Source organism: Petaurus breviceps, unplaced genomic scaffold, assembly GCF_028583685.1.
Source record: "Petaurus breviceps papuanus isolate PSGF00001 unplaced genomic scaffold, PetGlider_PUasm1.0 90686, whole genome shotgun sequence".
Classification (NCBI taxonomy): Eukaryota; Metazoa; Chordata; class Mammalia; order Diprotodontia; family Petauridae; genus Petaurus; species Petaurus breviceps.
In genome coordinates, this window is record NW_027187309.1 from 578,419 (window position 1) to 598,450 (window position 20,032).

General features: G+C 39.3%; 1 protein-coding gene and 1 long non-coding RNA gene across 3 annotated transcripts in view; both read left to right on the top strand.

The window, feature by feature from the left end:
- Nucleotides 1-1,978: 1,978 nt before the first annotated feature.
- DLGAP2 (DLG associated protein 2) overlaps nucleotides 1,979-20,032 on the top strand; it is a 1,288,940-nt gene continuing 1,270,886 nt past the window's right edge. For both annotated transcript variants that reach the window (XM_069065393.1, XM_069065392.1), the window contains exon 1: nucleotides 1,979-2,237. Coding sequence is in view for 1 of the 2 variants with exons in the window: in XM_069065392.1 (XP_068921493.1) it covers nucleotides 2,214-2,237 (24 nt within the window). In the remaining variant the exon portion in view is untranslated. The remainder of the gene's footprint in view (nucleotides 2,238-20,032) is intronic.
- On the top strand, nucleotides 3,669-4,283 carry LOC138144101 (uncharacterized). Its single transcript, XR_011163860.1, has 2 exons — nucleotides 3,669-3,751; nucleotides 4,137-4,283. It is a non-coding gene; the product is annotated as an uncharacterized lncRNA (long non-coding RNA).

Here is a 20,032-nt window from a genome sequence, read left to right on the forward strand (position 1 = left end):
AAAGGTTCTTTTCTAACCCATTATAATAAGGAAGGGTTCTGCATCACCTCTCCCCCCCCCCCCCAAGTCCTTAAGTGAAATATGGACCCAAGTAGTTAAGCTTATACCAGGGGCCCCTGGCTGCCTTTCTTTGTCTTTTGCGCTTCTTTTTTTTTTTTTCTTTAGTAATTGACCTTGTGAGACTGGAAAGGTTCTAGAAGGTCTTCAAATGTTGGGGACAAGAGTGTTGTCTACCAGAGCAATTGTGGTGGCAGCATCAGTAGCAAGATCAAGCTTAGAAAAAGGAAAGCATTGGCAGTGGAGAGGGAGGTTTCAAGACCAGTTTGGTCTACCAAATTGCAGTGGTGATTGTGAAATGTCTAATGAATAGCCCCAGGAGTAGTAATAAGAAGCCACTACATTTTATTTTAATTATTCTATAATGCACCCTATGACCCTTTTATACTTATCATTCCTTTTTTCCAGATGAGCTTAACCCAGTTCATGTTTGTACTTTGGGTACCTTTTAAAAAACTGATTTCTCTTTTGGAGAAACTTTAGAGCCTCGAATAGAGTCATGCCCTGAGTAGTTGCAGTGGGGGTGGTAAACCCACCAGTGTAAGAATTAGGGAACCTACTTTCCAAATTGATAAGTAAGGCTTTTCTAGCAATAAGTTCTGTAAAAGATGGCATCAATAGGTACAAAGAAAGGAGAAATACCTTGAGCCTCTGTGAGAGACCTGTTGCCTCTACCTTCCATGTTAGAATATATAATAGATTATATGATAGCTGTGTAAGAGAGATAGAGTGCTGGGAGAAGAGGGAAAAAAATCATATCAGTGGGAAAATAAGGAACCTTCAAGATGGCAAGCAGTCTGATATAGGCTATACATGTACAATCAAATTAAGCATATTTCCACATTAGTCATGTTGTGAAAGAACAATAAGAACAAAAGGGAAAACCACGAGAAAGAAAAAAAAAGCAAAAGGAGGGAGGGGAAGAAAAGGAGGAAGGGAGAAAAAAATTTGGAACTTAAAATCTTATAAAGTGAATGTTGAAAACTAAAAATTAATTAATTAAAAAAAGAAAATAAGGAACCTTCACAAAAGAGGCTATTTCAGCCCACTGCAGAATATGGATTTTTAGGGGATCAGGGATATTTGAAAGCCTTTGTAATTCCTTCTTTATCTCCGGGAATATCAATCAATTTTCTTGTCATAATGGGCTAGAGCATCAAGATCCCTTGTGTATACGTAATACTATTTTAGTAGTACTGTATTTAGAGCCTGATTACAATCCACTCATTTTACAGATGAAGAAACTGAGGAGAGAGGTTCGTAAGCAGCTCGATCAGGTCTACACAGTAACGCAGCCAAGATTTAAACTCATCTCGGAGAACTACAGATCCCGTGTTCTTTCCACTCCCGGACTCTGCCTTTCTACATTTTTACGGGAGATTTAACTTTCTAACTGCTCTTAAACCCATTGGCTACAGATAGCGATCAGTCTGACCAGTATCGCAGACAGCTTCTCTGGGGAACTTCCCTGCCTCTCTGTGTCCCTGCATGGCCCCATATCCTTTCCTCATTCAACAGTTGGCTCCAACTGGAAGCTGGGCTTCTCAGTCTTCCTAGTACTCAGCACCTCCTGGAAAGAGCAGGACACTGAAGGTTTCTCCAGGGCAAAATGTCTTTCTGCTCTAGGACCGGGCATGCTCAGTAGCCAAGGCTGGTTTGGGTTGCAAAGAGGCATCTTTGGCGTTACTCTGTTTCAAAGCACCAAGAAAAGGAAGCGCCTCGGACCTTCTCTAGATGGAGCCGGGAGCGGGACAGCCCCCCAAGTGCGCCGGTGCCTCCCAGTCTCAGGGACTGCGCAGGTGCAGACCGTGAGAACCAGTTCGAGAGTCTGGAGAGAGCGCGCGCGTGTGTGTATGTGTGTGTGTATGTGTGAGTGTGTGTGTGCGCGCGCGGGGCGGGGGTGTGTGTGTGTGGAGGGGGGGAGGGAGGGAGGGGGGGAGGGGGGGGGGGGGGGGGAGGGGGGGGGGGGGGGGTTCACAGAAGCAGCCTCGGCTGTAGCCAGAAGCAGGAGCCTTAGCGCATGGAATGTCCAGTACAACCTCAGCCACCGAGCCTGATGTTCTGAGCACCGTTTCCTGCCCACTTTCTCTCTGAACCTGACCTAGGGGGGTTGGCCACCTCATCATGTCACCCCGAACCTGCTGAAATAGTAATGCATGAGAATGTCAGCGCTGAAAAAGGTAAGAAATCCACCCCCACCCCCTAACTGCACAGAACCGGGGGGAGACCCAGAGAACGGGCAGAGGGTGAGAAGTGATGAGAAAGGGGTCCGTCTGTCTGTGTTCTGGGGGCTGGTGGTAGGCTCCACAAAGGTCCAGTTGGCACCCAGGGGACAGGTTTCGGTCCGATTTGGGAGTTGGCAACCGGTGTGGCTTTGGTACTGCAAAGTCTGGAACGACCGACTCTGTTAGAAAAGCCACGGACAGAGGAGGCTGGTTGTTAGCGGAGTGGAGCTGGGGAGAGAAGGGAATAGCAGGGCAACAACACCCACCAACCACACTTAAGGGGAACGATGGTGGGGTGCAGCAGCTGCCATTGGGATGTGCTCCTTGCTCCTAACAGATGCGCTAACCCATTGGTGAATGGAGTTTGGCCGGGGGCTGACCGTGGACCGGCAGCGTGTACTGTGTGTAAACTGGCAGCATCTGCCTTTGATTTTTCTCTGTATCTTGCTTTCTCTCTTCTACGTGGGGTCCCAGCAGCCGGGGGTTATTGGGAAGAGATGGGAGAAGCCAGGACTGGGGATGGAGGGAATGCAATGATACTGAATGGAGGGCACTTGATTTCGAAGGCTGTTTCTTCACTACAAACTAGCCATTTGGGCAGATTTTGGAATTTGGGGGTCAGTAGGGGCGAGCTTCTCTTCCGCAATAGGGTCGCAGCAGGTGCAGCAGAGGAGAGGATCGCAGAGCTTAGTTTGGTATCTGGATGCGGAGGCGGGCTGGGGAGGGGGTGCTTTCCGACTACGCTGGGGTCTCCGGAGGTCCCAAGCCCCTAATGTGTGGGGCAGCAACCCGAGATGTAACATTACCAGTTACGATTCTCCCCCAGCTGGAGGATAGAGGTGGTGAGTGTTGTATACTTGCTTCCATGAAGCTTGAGAGTGGAGTGAGGGGGCAGCCTGCGGTTCTTTTGGGTAGGGGGACAGGTTAGAGAATACTTTCCACGACCGAGCTTTTGAGGGACCCCACAGCAGGAGCCCAAGAGTGGCAGAAAGATGCCAACGTGGATTTGGAATGACTAGTGTTAAATGTAGCAAGAGTGCCCAAGCTGTGGATGGATGAGGTTCTGGGAGGAAAGAGGCTTACTACCTACAGGGTTGGGAATGGATTTCTGCGAAGTGGGAAGCTCTCTTGACAAATGGGGGATGGGAGTGAAGAAGGAGGTTGCTAGCAGAAGGGGTGAGTGTCCCCCGCTTTCCAAATGTGAGTGGGGAGCACTGGGGCTTTTTAAAGGGTGGTTGCTATGCGAGGCAGAACCCAGCACAGGATTTTGTAACTAAGCCTCCCCCGGTGGCGGCTGTTGCTGTTCTCTGGATTTGTTCTCCAACGATTACAGGCGATATAATGATGATGATAATTATTACAGTCCTGGCATACTGAGTGGGTGGTGCGTGTATGTACGTGTGTGCGCGTGTGTGTGCTCCAGGAGAGGGAGAGGTGGGAAGTGACTGTCCTGGCTGAGCGCATCCCAGGTGTGGTCCAGTGCTCAGCCTGGGGGGTGGAGTGGGGGTGGTGGTGGCGGGGGATAGGGATGGAATGTCTGGGCTGCTGCTCCTGGATGGGGTGCTATGAGCAGAGTAGATGGGCTTCTTTGGAAATCAGAGCTCTCCCACTGAGGGAGAGAGCAGGGCAAGTCTGGGTGGGGAGAGAATTCACCAGGATATTAAAGAGTTTGAAGAGAGGTGGAAAAGGGGGAAGAAATCAAGCATTAGAGAAGATTTGGAGGTGGAGAAGCAAACTTCAAGCATAAAATAAGAGCGGGTTTATTTACTTAATTTAATTTGATTATAAAAAAAAAAAACATTTGTTTCTAAAAAATCATCTTCTGTTCCTTTTGGCTTTTCCCACACTCCTTAGGTCATTATAGCCCAGCTCCTGTATGTTTGTGGCTTCTCTGAGGTGAGGTGGTGGTGACTTCCCGGAAGGGCTTCGAATTTGGATTCTGTGACTTAACCGTGGAGGCTGCCTCTTGTATTGATTAAAAATAAAGCGTTTGGCAGTGAATTTATTTTCCGTGTTTATTACCTCTGCAAGCCTGTACTGTGGGTGGTTTTGAAAGCTCGAAAAGATGGGGGGTGGGAGCGTGGGGCGCACCAGAGCTTTCTTTCCCTGTCATCTCAAGACTTATGGTAGGGGAGGAGAGCTCTTTGATTAGGTACAGGGGCACTCAAGTAATTGGCTTCCCTTAGGAAATACATCTTGGTGGCCTTGAATTTGTGCTAACATTAACCAGCTCTCTTGGAATTATTGCTTCTTTGTGTATTGAACACAACAGGACTAACTAATTGTGACTCCCACAATTGTAGAAGTGATATCTTATCTTCTGAGTGCCCTTATTTGTAGATAGGGATTAATCACAATTGAGATCAGAGAATAACTTGAAATCCTTAGTGTATCCTGAGTGAGTCCTATCACCATCGGAAGCATACCTCCCGCCCCCCCCCCGCCCCCCCCACTTATTTTGCCGATGACATGAAGGAAGCTGATCTCCATTTGTATGAAGACTACTTGGATGTGAGGTTAATAAAGGATTATGAAACATTTTTTTCCCTTTAAACTTCTCTCCAGGTGCTCCTGGAAAGAGTAATAGGTAATGCAAGTAGAAATGGGTGAGATGAAAAGATGGGAGTTTGGGCAGGTCAGGTTGTTACTCTGCTTAAAGGAAAATGTCATTAATCAGGATTTTCCAGTAGCCAAATTGTCTTGTGCAGGCGGCTGTGGTGAGTCACAGCTTTGGCTCTAAGAGTAATTGTAGAGTGTGTATATATCATTTCCTTTTTTGATGGTGTGACTTCTTCATTGCTTGGTAGAGAACAAATTAGAATACTTTATACTCCACATCTGGGGACATGACTAGCAGGCTAAAGGGAATTCTATCTACTCAAGTACAACTGGGCTATGGGAATTGTGTAAAGGAGAGAAAATGGCTGTCAAATGCCTCTGTCCTCTAACACATAGTATCATTTTGTTTCACTTGCCTTCTCAAGAGTATACAATGCTAGAATTAAATAGTTATATATTACAAAGTTAAAACTACCAAATAGGTCCTTCTTTGTCTTTGTAAACAGTCTGCCCTTTCCTTCATCTTTCTCTGTGTCTCTAAACATGAAGTTAATATGCTTTAGATGACTTAATCCAGCATTTCACATTTTGTTCTAAAATGAAAGGTGAACTCAAGAAGCAAATGGATCAATGCTTCAAATATTGAAAGTAAATAAGTGTTTGAAATTCAAATTCTTATATTACCAAGTGATTTTCCAAGGTTAGCCTTAAAAATAAGTTTTTGAAATGGTTGAACATTTAGTTCTTCCAGGATTCTTTTATATATGCTATACAATTATTAATGCAATAATAATTAGCTCCATACATATGCCACTATCAGGCATGGGTGGCTAGTCAGCTTCAGAGTCATGTAGACCTGGATTCAAGACCTGCCTCTAACACATATTACCTATGTGACCCTATGCAAGTAATCAAGCTTCCTCACTACCTCTGAAGAACTCTCTAAGATTAAATTTTGGAGCAGCTGTAATCTACATTGAAAGAGGGAGTTTCCTCACTGGAAGTTCTCTCTGCTGGTGAAATTACAGAACTAGTCCAGTAATATATTTTCTTTTATTTTGTATAATATATACCTCTCTATAGACACATTAGTTATTATATATTTTTTTACTTTTATAAAATTTGGATTTTAATGTATTTCCCCATTGGCATAAGTGTATTTGTGGTATTTTATTGATTCAATTTTTTTTCTTTCATCTTAGTTCTGAACTGATTTAAAGTGTAGGAGAGAAATAACAATATTACATTTTCTTATTAAAATATTTTAAACCAGAACAAGTGCTTTGCAAAGCCAACCTGTTAGCCATTCACTCTCAAGCTAGAGTTATTTTTTTAGTTTAAAAATTGTTACACAATGAAATATTTTCTGTAGGTGAATACAGAAACATCAAAAAAAATCTTTGTTCTTAGCTCATAGTAGGTACTCAATAAACACTTGTTAAGCTAAATTGAATTGAGTTATTTCATTCTATTTTATGTACTTTAAACTATCCATTTATTTGACTGGTGAGTATTCTGATTTTAGGTTTTTGAACCCCATATTTCATCATTTAATGTTTGCTGAATATCAGAAATGGATATACCATAGTGGTTCATTGACTGCAGTTGAAAAAAAACACCAGCTGCAATTCATCATTTTGGGCATTGGGAATAATATTTTACAGTGTTGCCAGTATATTGGCTATTAAAGAATGAGAGGCTACTAAGCGGGTCAAAGCACTGGGCAGTGAACAGTTTACTCTTAATCAGTCATAGTTATACCTTAGAGACATTTGTCATTGAGTAAGCACATTCATTTAGTCACATCCTGAATTTCTAAAATAAAAGTTTATTGTTTTCAAGCCTGGGGTTATGGAACAAAAGCTTTACTTATGAATTTTCCAAGTAGGTATTTATGATGACAATCCTAAGTCAGATCTTTGTTGTATATTTTCAAACTAAATGTATCATTCATTTATTCATTCATTAATTGAACAAACATTTGTGAAATGGCTAGACCTAAATAATGACGGACAGATACTTCTGGTTTTACACTTGAAAGAAACAGAGGGCAAAGATTTGGATAGCCTTTAAAAAAAAACAATGTATCAAGATATAATTGATCAAATACTTTCAGAGAGAAATTTCTGGCATGAGGTCCCATAGACTTGATTGAGTGATGACAAGATTTAAAGAATCCAGCATTGTACTATGTGCCTGATAATTTATCAATCAACAATTACTCCACATGTTAAGTTACATATCCATTTATGGACTTCATAAGGGAGTACATGTTAAAAAGTAAAATTTTTTAGAAAACATTTGTTGGAGATGTTTTTAAGGAACTACCTGGATACAAAACAAATGAAGTCAATATGGTAGAAAAGCCTAATGGTGGAAGAGATGTTATTTTTGTCATTTTGGGATTTTTGAAGATTTAAACTTTGGGTAAGTTGAAAGATAGGATGTATGTATTATTAAAGATGCTGCTAAATAAATCACTGCATTTATAACTAGAAGAATAAATGCCTTCTACATCTAATTCCTATATTTCTATTCCTTGCTGTTGCTTCCTTAATTTGGTTACAAAATAAAAGGTTCTGCTCTTTTAAAGACTGCTTTCACCTTTCCCAATTTTGTGCATGTTTTGATTGCTTCTAAATAAGTTTTATGGACCTATTAATATGTTACTTGTTTTCAGATGCTCTGAAAATGGCATATATAATTTGCACATTCTAAAATAATGAATGAATATGTGGTTTTAAACTTATAGATGCAACTACTATCTGGTATCAAAACCAAAATCATCTTATAGTAAACAGAGATAGAAATAGTGATTTAGTTGATATAGGGAACTCCTGCATTAGGAAGCTTCCCCTACCCATGTTCTATATTCAAACTTTTCAGAAATATCATGAGTGGTGAGGCTTATCCATTTTGATAACTCTTAAGTACTTTGTTCTACCTACCTCTTTCCCCTACTATTGAATTTCTCTAAAAAGAGAACTTCTGAGTTATTGTACTCTATCCTAATGGTTACCTTGTCAAATCATGCTTAAAATAAAATTTCATTTGTTAAAAAGCCTACATAGTAGAGTAGTTGTCTCTTCTCACACATACGTAATATTTATTAAATACAGTTTCAAAACATCTATATGCTACATACATTAGTCAGATGATTGGCTTCAGTAAAGCATCCTATATAATAAAAATGTAATTCACATATTCCATGATATGTCATAAGTTAAGATGTTTTTATGTTTACCTTTGTGATAGTCTTAAGATTAAAAAAAAAATTCCACCTATTTTTCCCTCAGTTTCAAATGCTTGTCTCTTAAATACTTAATGTTTCTTTTTTATTCATGTCAGTTCCATCCCTTAAACTTTTCCATGCTCTTAATTTTCATGATCTTTATTCTAGTTTCAATCTGATTGTGAAATAGGAAGCTGGCATCCTCACTACATATTTTCAACATATGATATTTAAGACACGAGGAGTGGAAGTCATCTAGATGTCTGTGTGCTTCCAGTCTATTCTACTTGAAATAAATATATTGTATCTTCTCTACGTGCCAAGACCACTATTCCTCAAAGGGTTTCTTTTTGTGATTTGTAGCAGAACAGAGGGTATTGTATTCATCTTTAAAATGAGCCATTTTAAAAGGTTCAATAGAATGATACTTTAAAAAGAAATCAAAGTACTTAAACAGTCTCTGAAAAAATGTTCAGTCCAAAAATAACCCAATCCAAAAATATCTGTCCCTGGGTTCCTAGAATTTTCATTTGATTATGAATTGGATCATTTTTGAACTCTTACTTCTTGCCTTGTGTTTCCTATATAAACAGGTGTCAATAGATTCTTAAAACTAGTTTTCTTTCTTTTAAAGATCCATTTTGTATTACTTCCTGTTGAAAGTTGACTTCATAATTTCAATGCATTTTTGCAAGAAATGTTCAGTCTTCCTTTTGAAACTGGTCTTTCCCTCCCTTTTCCATTCCAGTTCTTTTTCTTTATCTTTAATTTCAGAGGGAGATGGTCTTTTAGGGTCTCAACCTTTTTTTTTTTTTTTTGGTGTGTACGTATGTCATGGACTCATTTGAAAATCTATAGACCCCTTCTTAGAATTTTTTTAATTCACAAAATAAAATACATAGGTTTACAAAGGAAACCAATTATATTTACATACAATTTGCCTCTCTCTCATCTATCTAAATAAGTTCAAGAGTTAAGAACCCCTGATCTAAGTTTTTTAAAAAATTTTTATTCCCTTCCCAAATCTTGCTGTTAGTTTTTATGCCTCTAGTCTGCCTTAAAAATAAAACCAAAAACTCTAAACATTGAAAAAATAAAATACTCTTCTTTTGCAACTATCCCAAACTAACCATCCACAGTTGTATACCCACCCTATTTGCCTTTCTTCTTATCTACTTATTTCCTTTAATGCCTTAACTGTATAGCCATCTGTCTTCACTTTTCTTTGCTGCTTGATTCATTTGCTCATTTATTCAACAATAATACACTAACCACAACAACCTGCTTATTCATTCACTGTTTCTCCATTTCTTTCTTTTTTGGGTCACACCAGATCCCTATTCCTAGTACCACTGCCTACCTCAGGTACATGTTGAAGGCTAAGAGGGATTCGCAATCTTGTCCAGTACTGGAGAGAGTTATAGATATAGGGAATTAATGTAGGAATCTAGAAAATGATACAAAACACTGTGCTAGATACTACGGAAGTATAAAAAGATGAAGATATTATGCTCATGGAGCTTGTAATCCAGTATAATCTAGAATCTAATTTCTGAGCCCAAGGCTCAATAATCATTGAGCTCAAGGCTTCTTTTATACCCAGGCAGAACAGGTGAAGTGCCAACACATTCCACAAATTCTTTGTCCTCATATAAATGAGACTGAAGCATCTGCGGCATTGTGTGACCTAGCTCTGTTTTGTGCTTCATTGTTATAAATTGAATTAATAAGCATAGCTTGGTGCCTGACTTTTCACAACTTGGAAAATCTCAGATTGGTTTATGGACCTGAATTGTGGAGGCAATCTGATACAATAGAAAGAATGTTATGGGGTCAGTTACTATCCTGCCTCTATTCTTTCCTAGCTATGTGATCTGGGGAAGGTATTACACTTTCTGAGTCTCATTTTCCAAATCTCTAAAACATAGATAATAATGCATATGACAAGGCAACTAAATAACACAGTTTGTTGTTCAGTTGTGTCTGACTCTTTATGACCTCATCTGGGGGTTTTCTTGGCAAAGATACTGTAGTAGAGGGGAAACTGAAACATTAAATGACTTGCCCAGTATCACACAACCAGTAGTGTGGACACTGTACCACTTAGCTGCCCTAAGTGACACAGTGGTTTTGGAGGCAAGAAGACATGAGTTAAAATTCTGCTCCAAAAATTTACTAGCTGTATAATCCTGGGCAAATCACTTAACCTCTTCTCAGTTTCCGTTTCCTCAGATTTGTAAAATTATATTAATAGTGGTATTTACCTCACAGGGTTTTTGTAAAAATCACATGAGATTGATCAAAAGAGTTGGACCTATGTTCACAGAAGAAAAAAACAAGTGAACAAAGGATTTCTATTGCATAAATTATGACATGCAATTAGGTTCATAAACCTTAAAATACTATATAAATACTACTTGTTATTATTGATTATGCTTGATTGCATTTGATTTGTACAAGAGAAGGCAATTGTAAGAGTTAAGATATTTAATTTTCACCTCCACTCAAATCTTCACTAATGACTCATCATGATATGGAGGTGATGGTAAGTTGAGAAAAGCTTTGCCAGCAGAGCACAAGCTCTTGTAGATGTTACCAAGATAGAAAGACTTTATGCACTACACATTTAGTGTCCTGAGTGTCTGTGAAGCTAGCTAGGTACTGAGAAACACTTGTTCATAAAACAAGTGTATGTGTGTGTGTGACTATAGTAATTCATGAAGTTGTTCTATTAAGGCATGGAAGGGCTATAATCAATGTTATTAGGGAGAATGCCAATATGAATGAAATAACATTCATAGAATATAAGAACTGGAAAGGACCTCAGAGATCACATCTACTTGTTGACTGTTCTAGAATCCCTTAAACAACATTTCCAACAAGTGGTTATCCAGTCTTTGTTTGAAGACCTCCAAAAGTACTTGGGAGGGAATTTTCTTTCTCTTAGGGCAGCACATTCCACTTCTGAGTAGCTCTTTTTGTTAGAAAATTTATGCTTATAGCTTCTGCCCATTTTTATTAGTTTTGCCCTTTGAGATCAAGTCTAATTATTTTTTGAAGTGACAGTTCTTTATAAATTTGATGATACTATCATATCTTCCATATGTCTTTTCTTTGAGCCAACCACAGGCAGCTCTATTGAATGATCCCTACACAGAGTGTCTCTATCCTCAGCATTCTTTTAAAAAAAATTCTCAGAATTCTTGTTGCTCTCTTCTGAACATGCTACATTCTTTCTACATCATTCTTAAAATATGGTACTACCAACTGAACACACTACTTCATATGTGACTTGGCTAGGGCAAAACTACCACTTCTCTAATGCTTATTGTTTACAATGTAATATGTTTTGTGTTATGGGGAATAAAAAGAAGTGTAGAAATACAAAATAATCTAACTGGGAGATACCATAGAGACTATCTACTCTAGACTGTTCATCCTATAGATGAAGTGGAAATTCAAAGAACTAAAATAGTCAACTCAAGATTATACAGAAAATCAATGACAATGAAATGGCATGGTCCCTGCCCTCAAGGAGATAATGTTTTAGGTGAGGATATGTTGGATAAGTAATTTTGCATGAAAAGTAAAATTATAGCACAAGAGCAGAGTGAAAAATATATTTGAGCCTGGAAAGTCAGCGGCAGTAATACTACCACAAGATAAGGAGTTAAGATGATGTAATGAAAAATAATTTACTTAAAACTGGGCAGCTCAGGTTCTTATTCTGGCTTCCTCACTGTCTCTCTGTTTTGAAGAAAGCCACTTCACCACTCTAGGCCTTAGACAGTCAATAAACATTTATTAAGCACCTACTATGTGCCAGGCGCCATGCTAAGTTTTGGAAATACAAAGAAAGGCAAAGACAGTTCTTGCTTTCAAGGAACCCACAATCTAATAGGGGCTAAAACCCACAAATATCCATGGACAAGTGAGTTATATACTGGATAAATTGGAAGTAATTGATAGAGGGAAGGCACTGGAATTAAGGGCTATCAGAAAAGGCTTCTTGGGAAAGGTGGAGTTTTATCTGGGACTTTGAGGAAGCTAGACAAGCCAGGAGGTGTAGATGATGAGGGAGTACATTGCAGGTATGGGGAAAGAGACAGTAAAAATGCATGAAGTCCAGAGATGCAATGTCTTATGTGAAGAACAATGAAAAGGCCTGTATAACTGAATCATAGAGTATGTGGGGGTGAGTACACTGAAAGAAGTCTGAAAAAGTAAGACAATTTTATATTTGATTCTTGAGGTGATAGGGAGACCACTGGGATTGATTAAATAATGGGAGTGAGATGTTCAGATCTGAACTTTAGGAAGTTCAGTTTGATAGCTGAGTTGGAGGATGGATTGGATTTGAGGCAGAGAGAACAATCAGCAGGCTATTGTCCAGAATGAGGTGATGAGGACCTGAACCACTGTCAGAGGAGAGAAGTGGACATATGTGAGAGTTGTCAGTAAGGTAAAATCAATGGGACGTGGCAATATGTGTGTGTGTGTGTGTGTGTGTGTGTGTGTGTGTGTGTGTGTGTATTAATGGGGGTGGTGAGAGAGAATAAGAAGTCAAGGATGACCATTCGGATATGAGCCAGGGTGACTGGACAGATGATATTGCCCCTGACAGGGAATTTTGGAATTAGAAAGAGTTTTGGGGAAAAGATAAGTTCAATCTTGGACATTTTTAGTTTCAGATGTCTATGGGACCTCAGATTTGAGATGTCCAAGAGGAAGTTGAAGATGTTAGTCTGGAGATTAGGAGTAAAATTTGAGGTATATAAATAAATCTGATAATCATCAGTACAGATATAATAATTGAATCCATGAAAACTAACAAAATCCAATAGAGAGGGAGATAGCACAGGACAGAGTCATTGGGGACAACCATTATTAGCAGGCAGGACCTGGATGAAGATCCAGCAAAGGGGACTGAGGAGAGGTCAGATAGGTGGAAGGACAGCCAGAATTAAAGTAGTTCACAAAAACCTAGAGAAGATATTATAAAGGAGAAAAGGGTGATTGACACTGTCAAAGGCTGCAGAGAGGTCAAGGAAGATGAAGACTGAGAGAAGATCATTGGGTTTTATAGTTGAGATCATTGGCAACTTTGAGACAGAGCAGTTTTAGTTGAATAATGAAGTTGGAAGCTAGGCTGTAGAGTTAAGAAGACAGTAAGAAAAAAGGAAGCAGAAACATTGATTGTAGTTAGTCTTCTCTAAGAATTTATCTATAAAAAGGAAGAGAGATAAGGAACAATAGCTAGCAGGGATAAATAGACCAAGTGTGGATTTTTTTAGGACATGGAATATTTGGGCATGTTTGTTGGCTGCTGTGAAGTAGCCAATAGACAGGGAGAGATTGATGATAAATGAAAGAGTAAAAATGACAGAGGGGGCAATCTTATGGAGAATATGAGATGGAATGGGCATAGAGAGGGGCTTGCCTTCACAAGGAAAAGGACCACCTCATTAAATGAGACAGGAGTAAAGGAGGACATACTGGCAGAAGGCATCTGAATGTGAGATGATGTGAAATGAGTAGGAGGTAAGAGGGAGCTCTCAGCAAATGGCCTCATTTTTTTTTCAGGAAAATATGAGGCAAGATTTTAAAGCTGAGATGGCAGGGGGATGGGGAGCCATGGGAGTTTTGAAGAGGTATGAAAAGGTTTGGAAGAACCACTGTAGTTGAGTAGGACAGACAGTCAATAGAAGTGGGGGGAGGTATAAAAGGATTGCCTTGCCACAGTCTGGACACTGTTGAGATTATGTAATGTAAATTTGTAGTAGCTGCGGGCAGCATGATGATTTTTTCAACCTTTGTTGAGCAGTTATGGTTTTGAAAACTAGATGATATCTAAGATCTCTAAAATTGCATGGTACTAATGACTGAAATATCATACTAGCAGTGAATTCAGATAAAACAGAGTGGCAGCAAGAAAGGGCTCTACATCCTACATAGGCTTTTCCTGATTCCCATTAGCTACTAATTCCCCTTTCCCAATTATATTATATTTATTTTGTATTTGTATTTTATATATGCTTGTGCATATCCATCTCCTCTGAGAGAATGTAAGGTCCTTGAGGGCAGGGGATGTTTCCTTTTAGGCTTTGTAGCCTCAATGCTTTGCATAGTGTTGACAAATATTGAGCACTTAATAAATGTTTGTAACTTTTAGGATATAAATTTTTGGTAATGAGAGTGGTAGGTAAAGAAACACCACCACTGAGCTACCTTAGTGCCAAATGCTATTGTTATTTCCACTCACAATTATTTCTAAAAAGACAGACAGAATGTTTGTTACTCAAGGGCAGAGACCAAACTTTTTAAACTGACTCATTCGGTATAAGCATGAGCACCCCTGTTTTGCATGTGGGAACACAGAAGCATTGCAAAATGAAAGACCTGTTCTGCTCTAAGACACAAACATGAGTGAGAAATAAAACATAAACCCCTGGTGTATTGTTTTAGCTGTTGAACCATGATACTTCTGCTCATTGGGGAAAAACAGTATTTGGTTTGTGTTGAATTGTTCCTTTAGAACCAGGTATGAACTTTAAAACTGTGTGTTTGGAGGGAATATAGTAACATGGTTAAGACAAGGGCCCAACCATCAGGAATACCCTATTTTCAGTATTATCTCGACCATGACTCTCTTGCCTATCTGTGCCAGCCCAATATACAGATGTCTCCAATTCACTTTCACTTGCAAGTTATTGCATCACCTTCTTGATGTCATGGTCCTTTTTGAGAATGAAGGACGAACAATAACCTGTGAATAGTAAGAGCTGCTCCACTGGGGACCTAACTGGTCAGTTCCAGTGGGGGCAATGTGGCTCCTTCCTTCGTTCCTTCCTTCCTTCTTCCCTCCCTTCCTTCCTTCTTCCCTTCCTTCCATCATTGCTGAAACCTCAAAAGATATCTTAGGGTTTATGGGCTACATTTCTTTCTTAAGAACATACCTTAAAAACCAAATCACTTGGACTCTCATTGACCAACAATAGGTCCCAACCCAAGCCTTGCTTGGTTATTGTTTGGGCTCTGATGGCTCAGAGTGAGTGTAAATAGCAATTGTTTCTGTTTCGAACATAAACCCTGAGGGTCTTCCCTACCCAGATTGATTTTTTTTTTAAAACCAGGTAAAAGAGGCCATTCTTTGTTTCATTTCTTACCTAGCCTTCAGTCAGACCAAGACCTACCGTGTTTCCCCGATAATAAGACCTATCCCGAAAATAAGCCCTCCCCTTACTGTGTAAGATTCCTCTAAAATAAGCCCTCCCCCGAAAATAAGCCCTATTGAGATTGCTACTGTATTAAAGCCTAACCCCCCCCCCCCCCCCCCGTGAAACGCATGCCTCACTCCGAACTGCATCCAATCAGAGCTGCAGCAGTGAGCACGTCATCCTGTTCTTCCCCAGTGATTTGCTTATTGAATAAAGGTACATTTTTTTTGTTCACATTTACCTGTTTATTAAAATTGCTGTCAATGTTCATTAAAATAAGCCCTCCCCTGAAAATAAGCCCTCTGGTGTTTTTCTGTCCAAAAAAAAATAATAAGACAGTGTCTTATTATTGGGGAAACACGGTAGGAAAGACCTTAACTTAAAAAGGCCAAGGTCTCCCACTGCATCTGGGGCAATTTCCAGTTGTCCTGATCTATGTCTTACCACAGAACCCAGATGGCTCTGGAGGAAAGAGCGAGGCTGGCAACTTTGTACAACACTTCCTCACTTAAATCCAATTCACTTGCAAATCATGACATCACCTTCCTGCCATCATAGTCCTTTTCCAGAATGAAGGGTGAACAACAACAAGGACAACAATACACGGATAGGTAAATCAGTTGGCCCATTTATACTTTAGCTTTATTGTTGATAAAAGGGGAATGGAAAATTAATTAAAACAGACTTATAGGACTAAATTAGATTTTATTTATAGTTATCCCTGTTTGGTAAATGTTCATCAAAGAGGAAAGTAAAAAAAGGTTCTTCCTACAGTAGAAGCTTCCATACGAAGATCTTTTGTACATAGAGTGGGTTGTTGATCAAGGGATCAACTCTGGGGAAGTCCCTCTTCCCAGATTACTTGACTAATTCTACAATCAACTTGATGAAATTACAGGGCACAGACCTTTGTCTGGAGCAACTTGTAGAGCCCATCTCATTGAGGAGGGCAACTTCTTGAGAAGACACATAGAAGTCCTCTAATTGGTTCCCAGTGGCTGGGGCTACCTCCAAGATAATCAGTCATTGAAAGTTGGGGGTCAGAAGTAGGAAGGGGTAGTATATATTCTTATTGGAAGAGCCCTACCTCCACTATGGGCTATAAAAGTGAGTTGCTCATGGTATTTGTTTTTGTTTTTCCTCTATCTCCCTTGATCTTCTAGACCAGAGTATAGTAGAGGAACCTTCATAGGGGCTTTGATTGAGGAAGGCAGGGAAATTCTGGAACAGCTGATGGAGGCTTGTAAGAGAAGCATATCGTGAACTGAAGGTACTTGTCTAGGTAGCCTAAGGTTTCTGGACTTCAAGTTCCTGGTGCTTCTTTCCTTTTTATTTCTTGCTCTAAGCACAGGTCAGAGACTAGAGTTCCTGAAGATAGACTTCTCTACCCAAACAGCCAGGGCATAGATAAGAGTTCCTACAGAAGCAAGTGGCAGAAATTGATTTGATTGTGCACTATTTGAGAGGAGATACCCTAAGAATGGACTTTATAAGTCTTGGAGGTTGTGAAGTCCTGTGGCTAATCCCAGGCTCAAGAGTTCCAAAGTTCAAGCACTTGGACACTGACCTCTTAGAGAGAGATGTATGGTCTTTAGAGAAAGAAGAAAATCTTCAGATGACCCCCTGAAGCAGGAAGACTGGAGCCTTGCCTACTCTCTTGGCTTTTTCTCTGAATTGCTCAGATAGTATGGGTCCAATAGAAAGGGGATTGGTTATCCTGCAGCCCCACGGAGCATATTTCCTTTCTGAGAAAAGAGTCTAATGGGTCATTTGAGGGCTTTATGTATTTTCTTTTACATCTTCTGTGTTTTCTCTAGGAGGGTAAAATAAAACACAATTCCATAAACAATACCCATACAGTACCTTGAGTGCCTGTGTGGGAGTTTGGGAGCCCTGTTAGCCATTTTTTTTGAAAACCTAGATGTAAACTATACCATCAGTATATTTAGAGATTTTCCTGGAGAAACTTCGGTAGAGGCGATGTTCCAATAAGAAAAAAATGACCCTTAGATTCTTTGTTTTCTCCACTTTAATCCCTGTATTTATTGTATAACCACTCTGGGAACATGTACTATACCCCTATTAGACTATAAGCTCCTAGGGAGCATGGACTGTATAATTTATTTATTTGTATCATGAAAACCTGGATCAGCACCTACACAAAGCAGGAGCTTGATAAATGTTTATCAATCCATTGATTGATTAAGGTTGTTCTGAAGCATTAGATCCAATCCATGAGTCCAGAGCCTTTGGTTGGCCCTGAGCCACAGGTTATATATGCATTTGCTCCCTGAGCTCTGAGTCAGCTTGTGCTTTCTCTCACTATTAGTCATTGTATTTTCCTGTAAAAAAAGATTACAGTGCTGATTTAAATTAAAATGACAATTTAGAGAAATGTTTTAAGACTAAATCTGATTAATAGTTGCAAACTTAGTTCATGGTGGATAGGGCAGCAGACTTGGAGTTAGAAAGATCTGGGTCAAAATTCCACCTTAGACCCTAGCTATATGACTCTGGGCATATTATAATCTCTCTGTACTTCAGTTTTTTCATCTTTAAAATGAGGGGGCTGGACTTGATGGCCTCTAAAGTTCCTTCCAACTGTAAATCTAATATCCTATGATCCGAAGACATGACCTACGATAATCTTAAAATAATGACCTACATTTTGACCATATATAATCTCTCAGGACCCCTTACACAGACAGGATGGGCTGGGCTCCATACCTACTGTAGTAAATTCTACAGTTTATTAGTCTTCTGTTGTGCACCCAGATTCACTTACCCCTACTTCAGAATCACATGCAAACAAATGGGATTCCCAAGACACCCCCCCCCCCAGGTGTACCATACTCAATCCTTCCATCTATACCAACTTACCAACTACTCCATGCAGTAACTGTACATGTTTAAGAATGAGCACATATTGGAGGTCTTAAATAAACTTGGCATCTTAGCAGCATCAGGAAGCTATATGGTCTTGCTCTTTCTTAGCAGTTGCTCAGGTGGGGTTTACACTTCAGAGATTTCTGCTTTCCATGGCTGAACCCTGGCCATTTTTCTGCTATTGGTAGAGCATTTCATGCTCTAGGTAAAGCTTGAAAATTATGTCCTTCTTCCTCTACACAAAAATTTGAATGTCTTGAATGTTGCTTTCTATTGGAGGTATTAGAGCCTTCTTTGTAAGACCTGACCTATCACAGAATATATATCTATGTGCCAAAGCTAGTGGAATTTTCTGGTATTAAATCTCTGTGCATTTATAAAAAGTGACACTGAAAATTATTATTCATCTTGCCTTCCTGTGCTCTAAGTAAATACTTACCTTGTCTACCCCTCCTGTTGATTCTTACTGCTATGCTGCATGGTAAGTTGTAAACCCTGGCATTCTATACTCCCTTCAGGCTATGATAACTTTTGTCAGATCTACATTCTTGTGACTAGCATTCAAGGCTTTTCACTTGAGAGTGTTGTTATTGCTTAGTTGTTTCAGTCGTGTCCAACTCTGTTTTCTTGGCAAAGATATTGGAGTAGTTTGCCATTTTGTTCTCCAACTGATTTTACAGATGAGGAAACTGAGGCAAACAGGGTTAAGTGATTTGCTCAGGGTCACAGAGTTAATAAGTGTCTGAAGGTGGATTTGAACTCAGGTCTTCTTGACTCCAGACCTGGTGCTTTATCCACTATGCAATCTAGTTCCCAGGTATTATCTTTTGCCTTTCTTTGCATCTCTAGTACTTAGCACAGTACCTGTAATATAGTAGTCATTTAATAAATGCTTGTTGACTGGCTAACTGAAAAACTAACTCTTTTTTTCCTAATCTTCTCTGATATCTTACAAGCTTATTTAAAGCATTTGTTCTAATAAACAATAATTATACCTGGCATTTATGTAGGACTTTAAAGCTTGCAAAATATTTTGCATATATTATCTTGTGTAAATCTCACCATAACCCTATAAAGTAAGTATTACAGGCATCATTATCTTAATTTTATAGATGAGGAAACTGAGGGTCAGAGGGGTTAAGTGACTTTCACATCATCATATAACTGGTAAGTGGTGAAGACAGAGGTTGGACTCAGGACTTCCTGACTCCAAATCTATCTAAACTTTTTGTTAGTCCTTGAGCAAGGATTCTTTATTATTGCCCTTATAAGGCATAAACTTCACCTCACATAAGTCTCATGATTCATTAACTAATCTACTTTGCCTTCTTCAAACTCAGCTCTAAACTCCTTCCTCCAAAAAATCTTTTTCTTTTTTTGTAATTGTTTTTTTATTTTAAACTTAAAATAAATACAAAATACAAAAAGAAAAAAAAATCATTGCCATGTACACAGCAGACCATAAGAGAGGATTCAATACAAAACAATAAATTTCCATTTCAAGAAAACTGAAATATTACACATTGTTTTCAAAGCTGCCCAGTTTTTCTTTGCTTCCTTGTTGGTTTTCTTTTATTGTCTGCTGTGCATTTTGTTTTACTTTACTTCCCCCCCACCTCCCTTCCCCTACCACTCTAAAAAAGGTTACAATTAATCATGTATGTATATATATATATACACACACACACACACACACACACACATGCACATACATAGATACATACACATACATGGATATCTATAAAGACATACATATATAAACACGGACATATACACATAGATGTAAGACCATACTATGCTTATTTCCTCTTATCATTTGTTTCTCTGAAGGTGGATAGCATCTTCCTTCATAATTC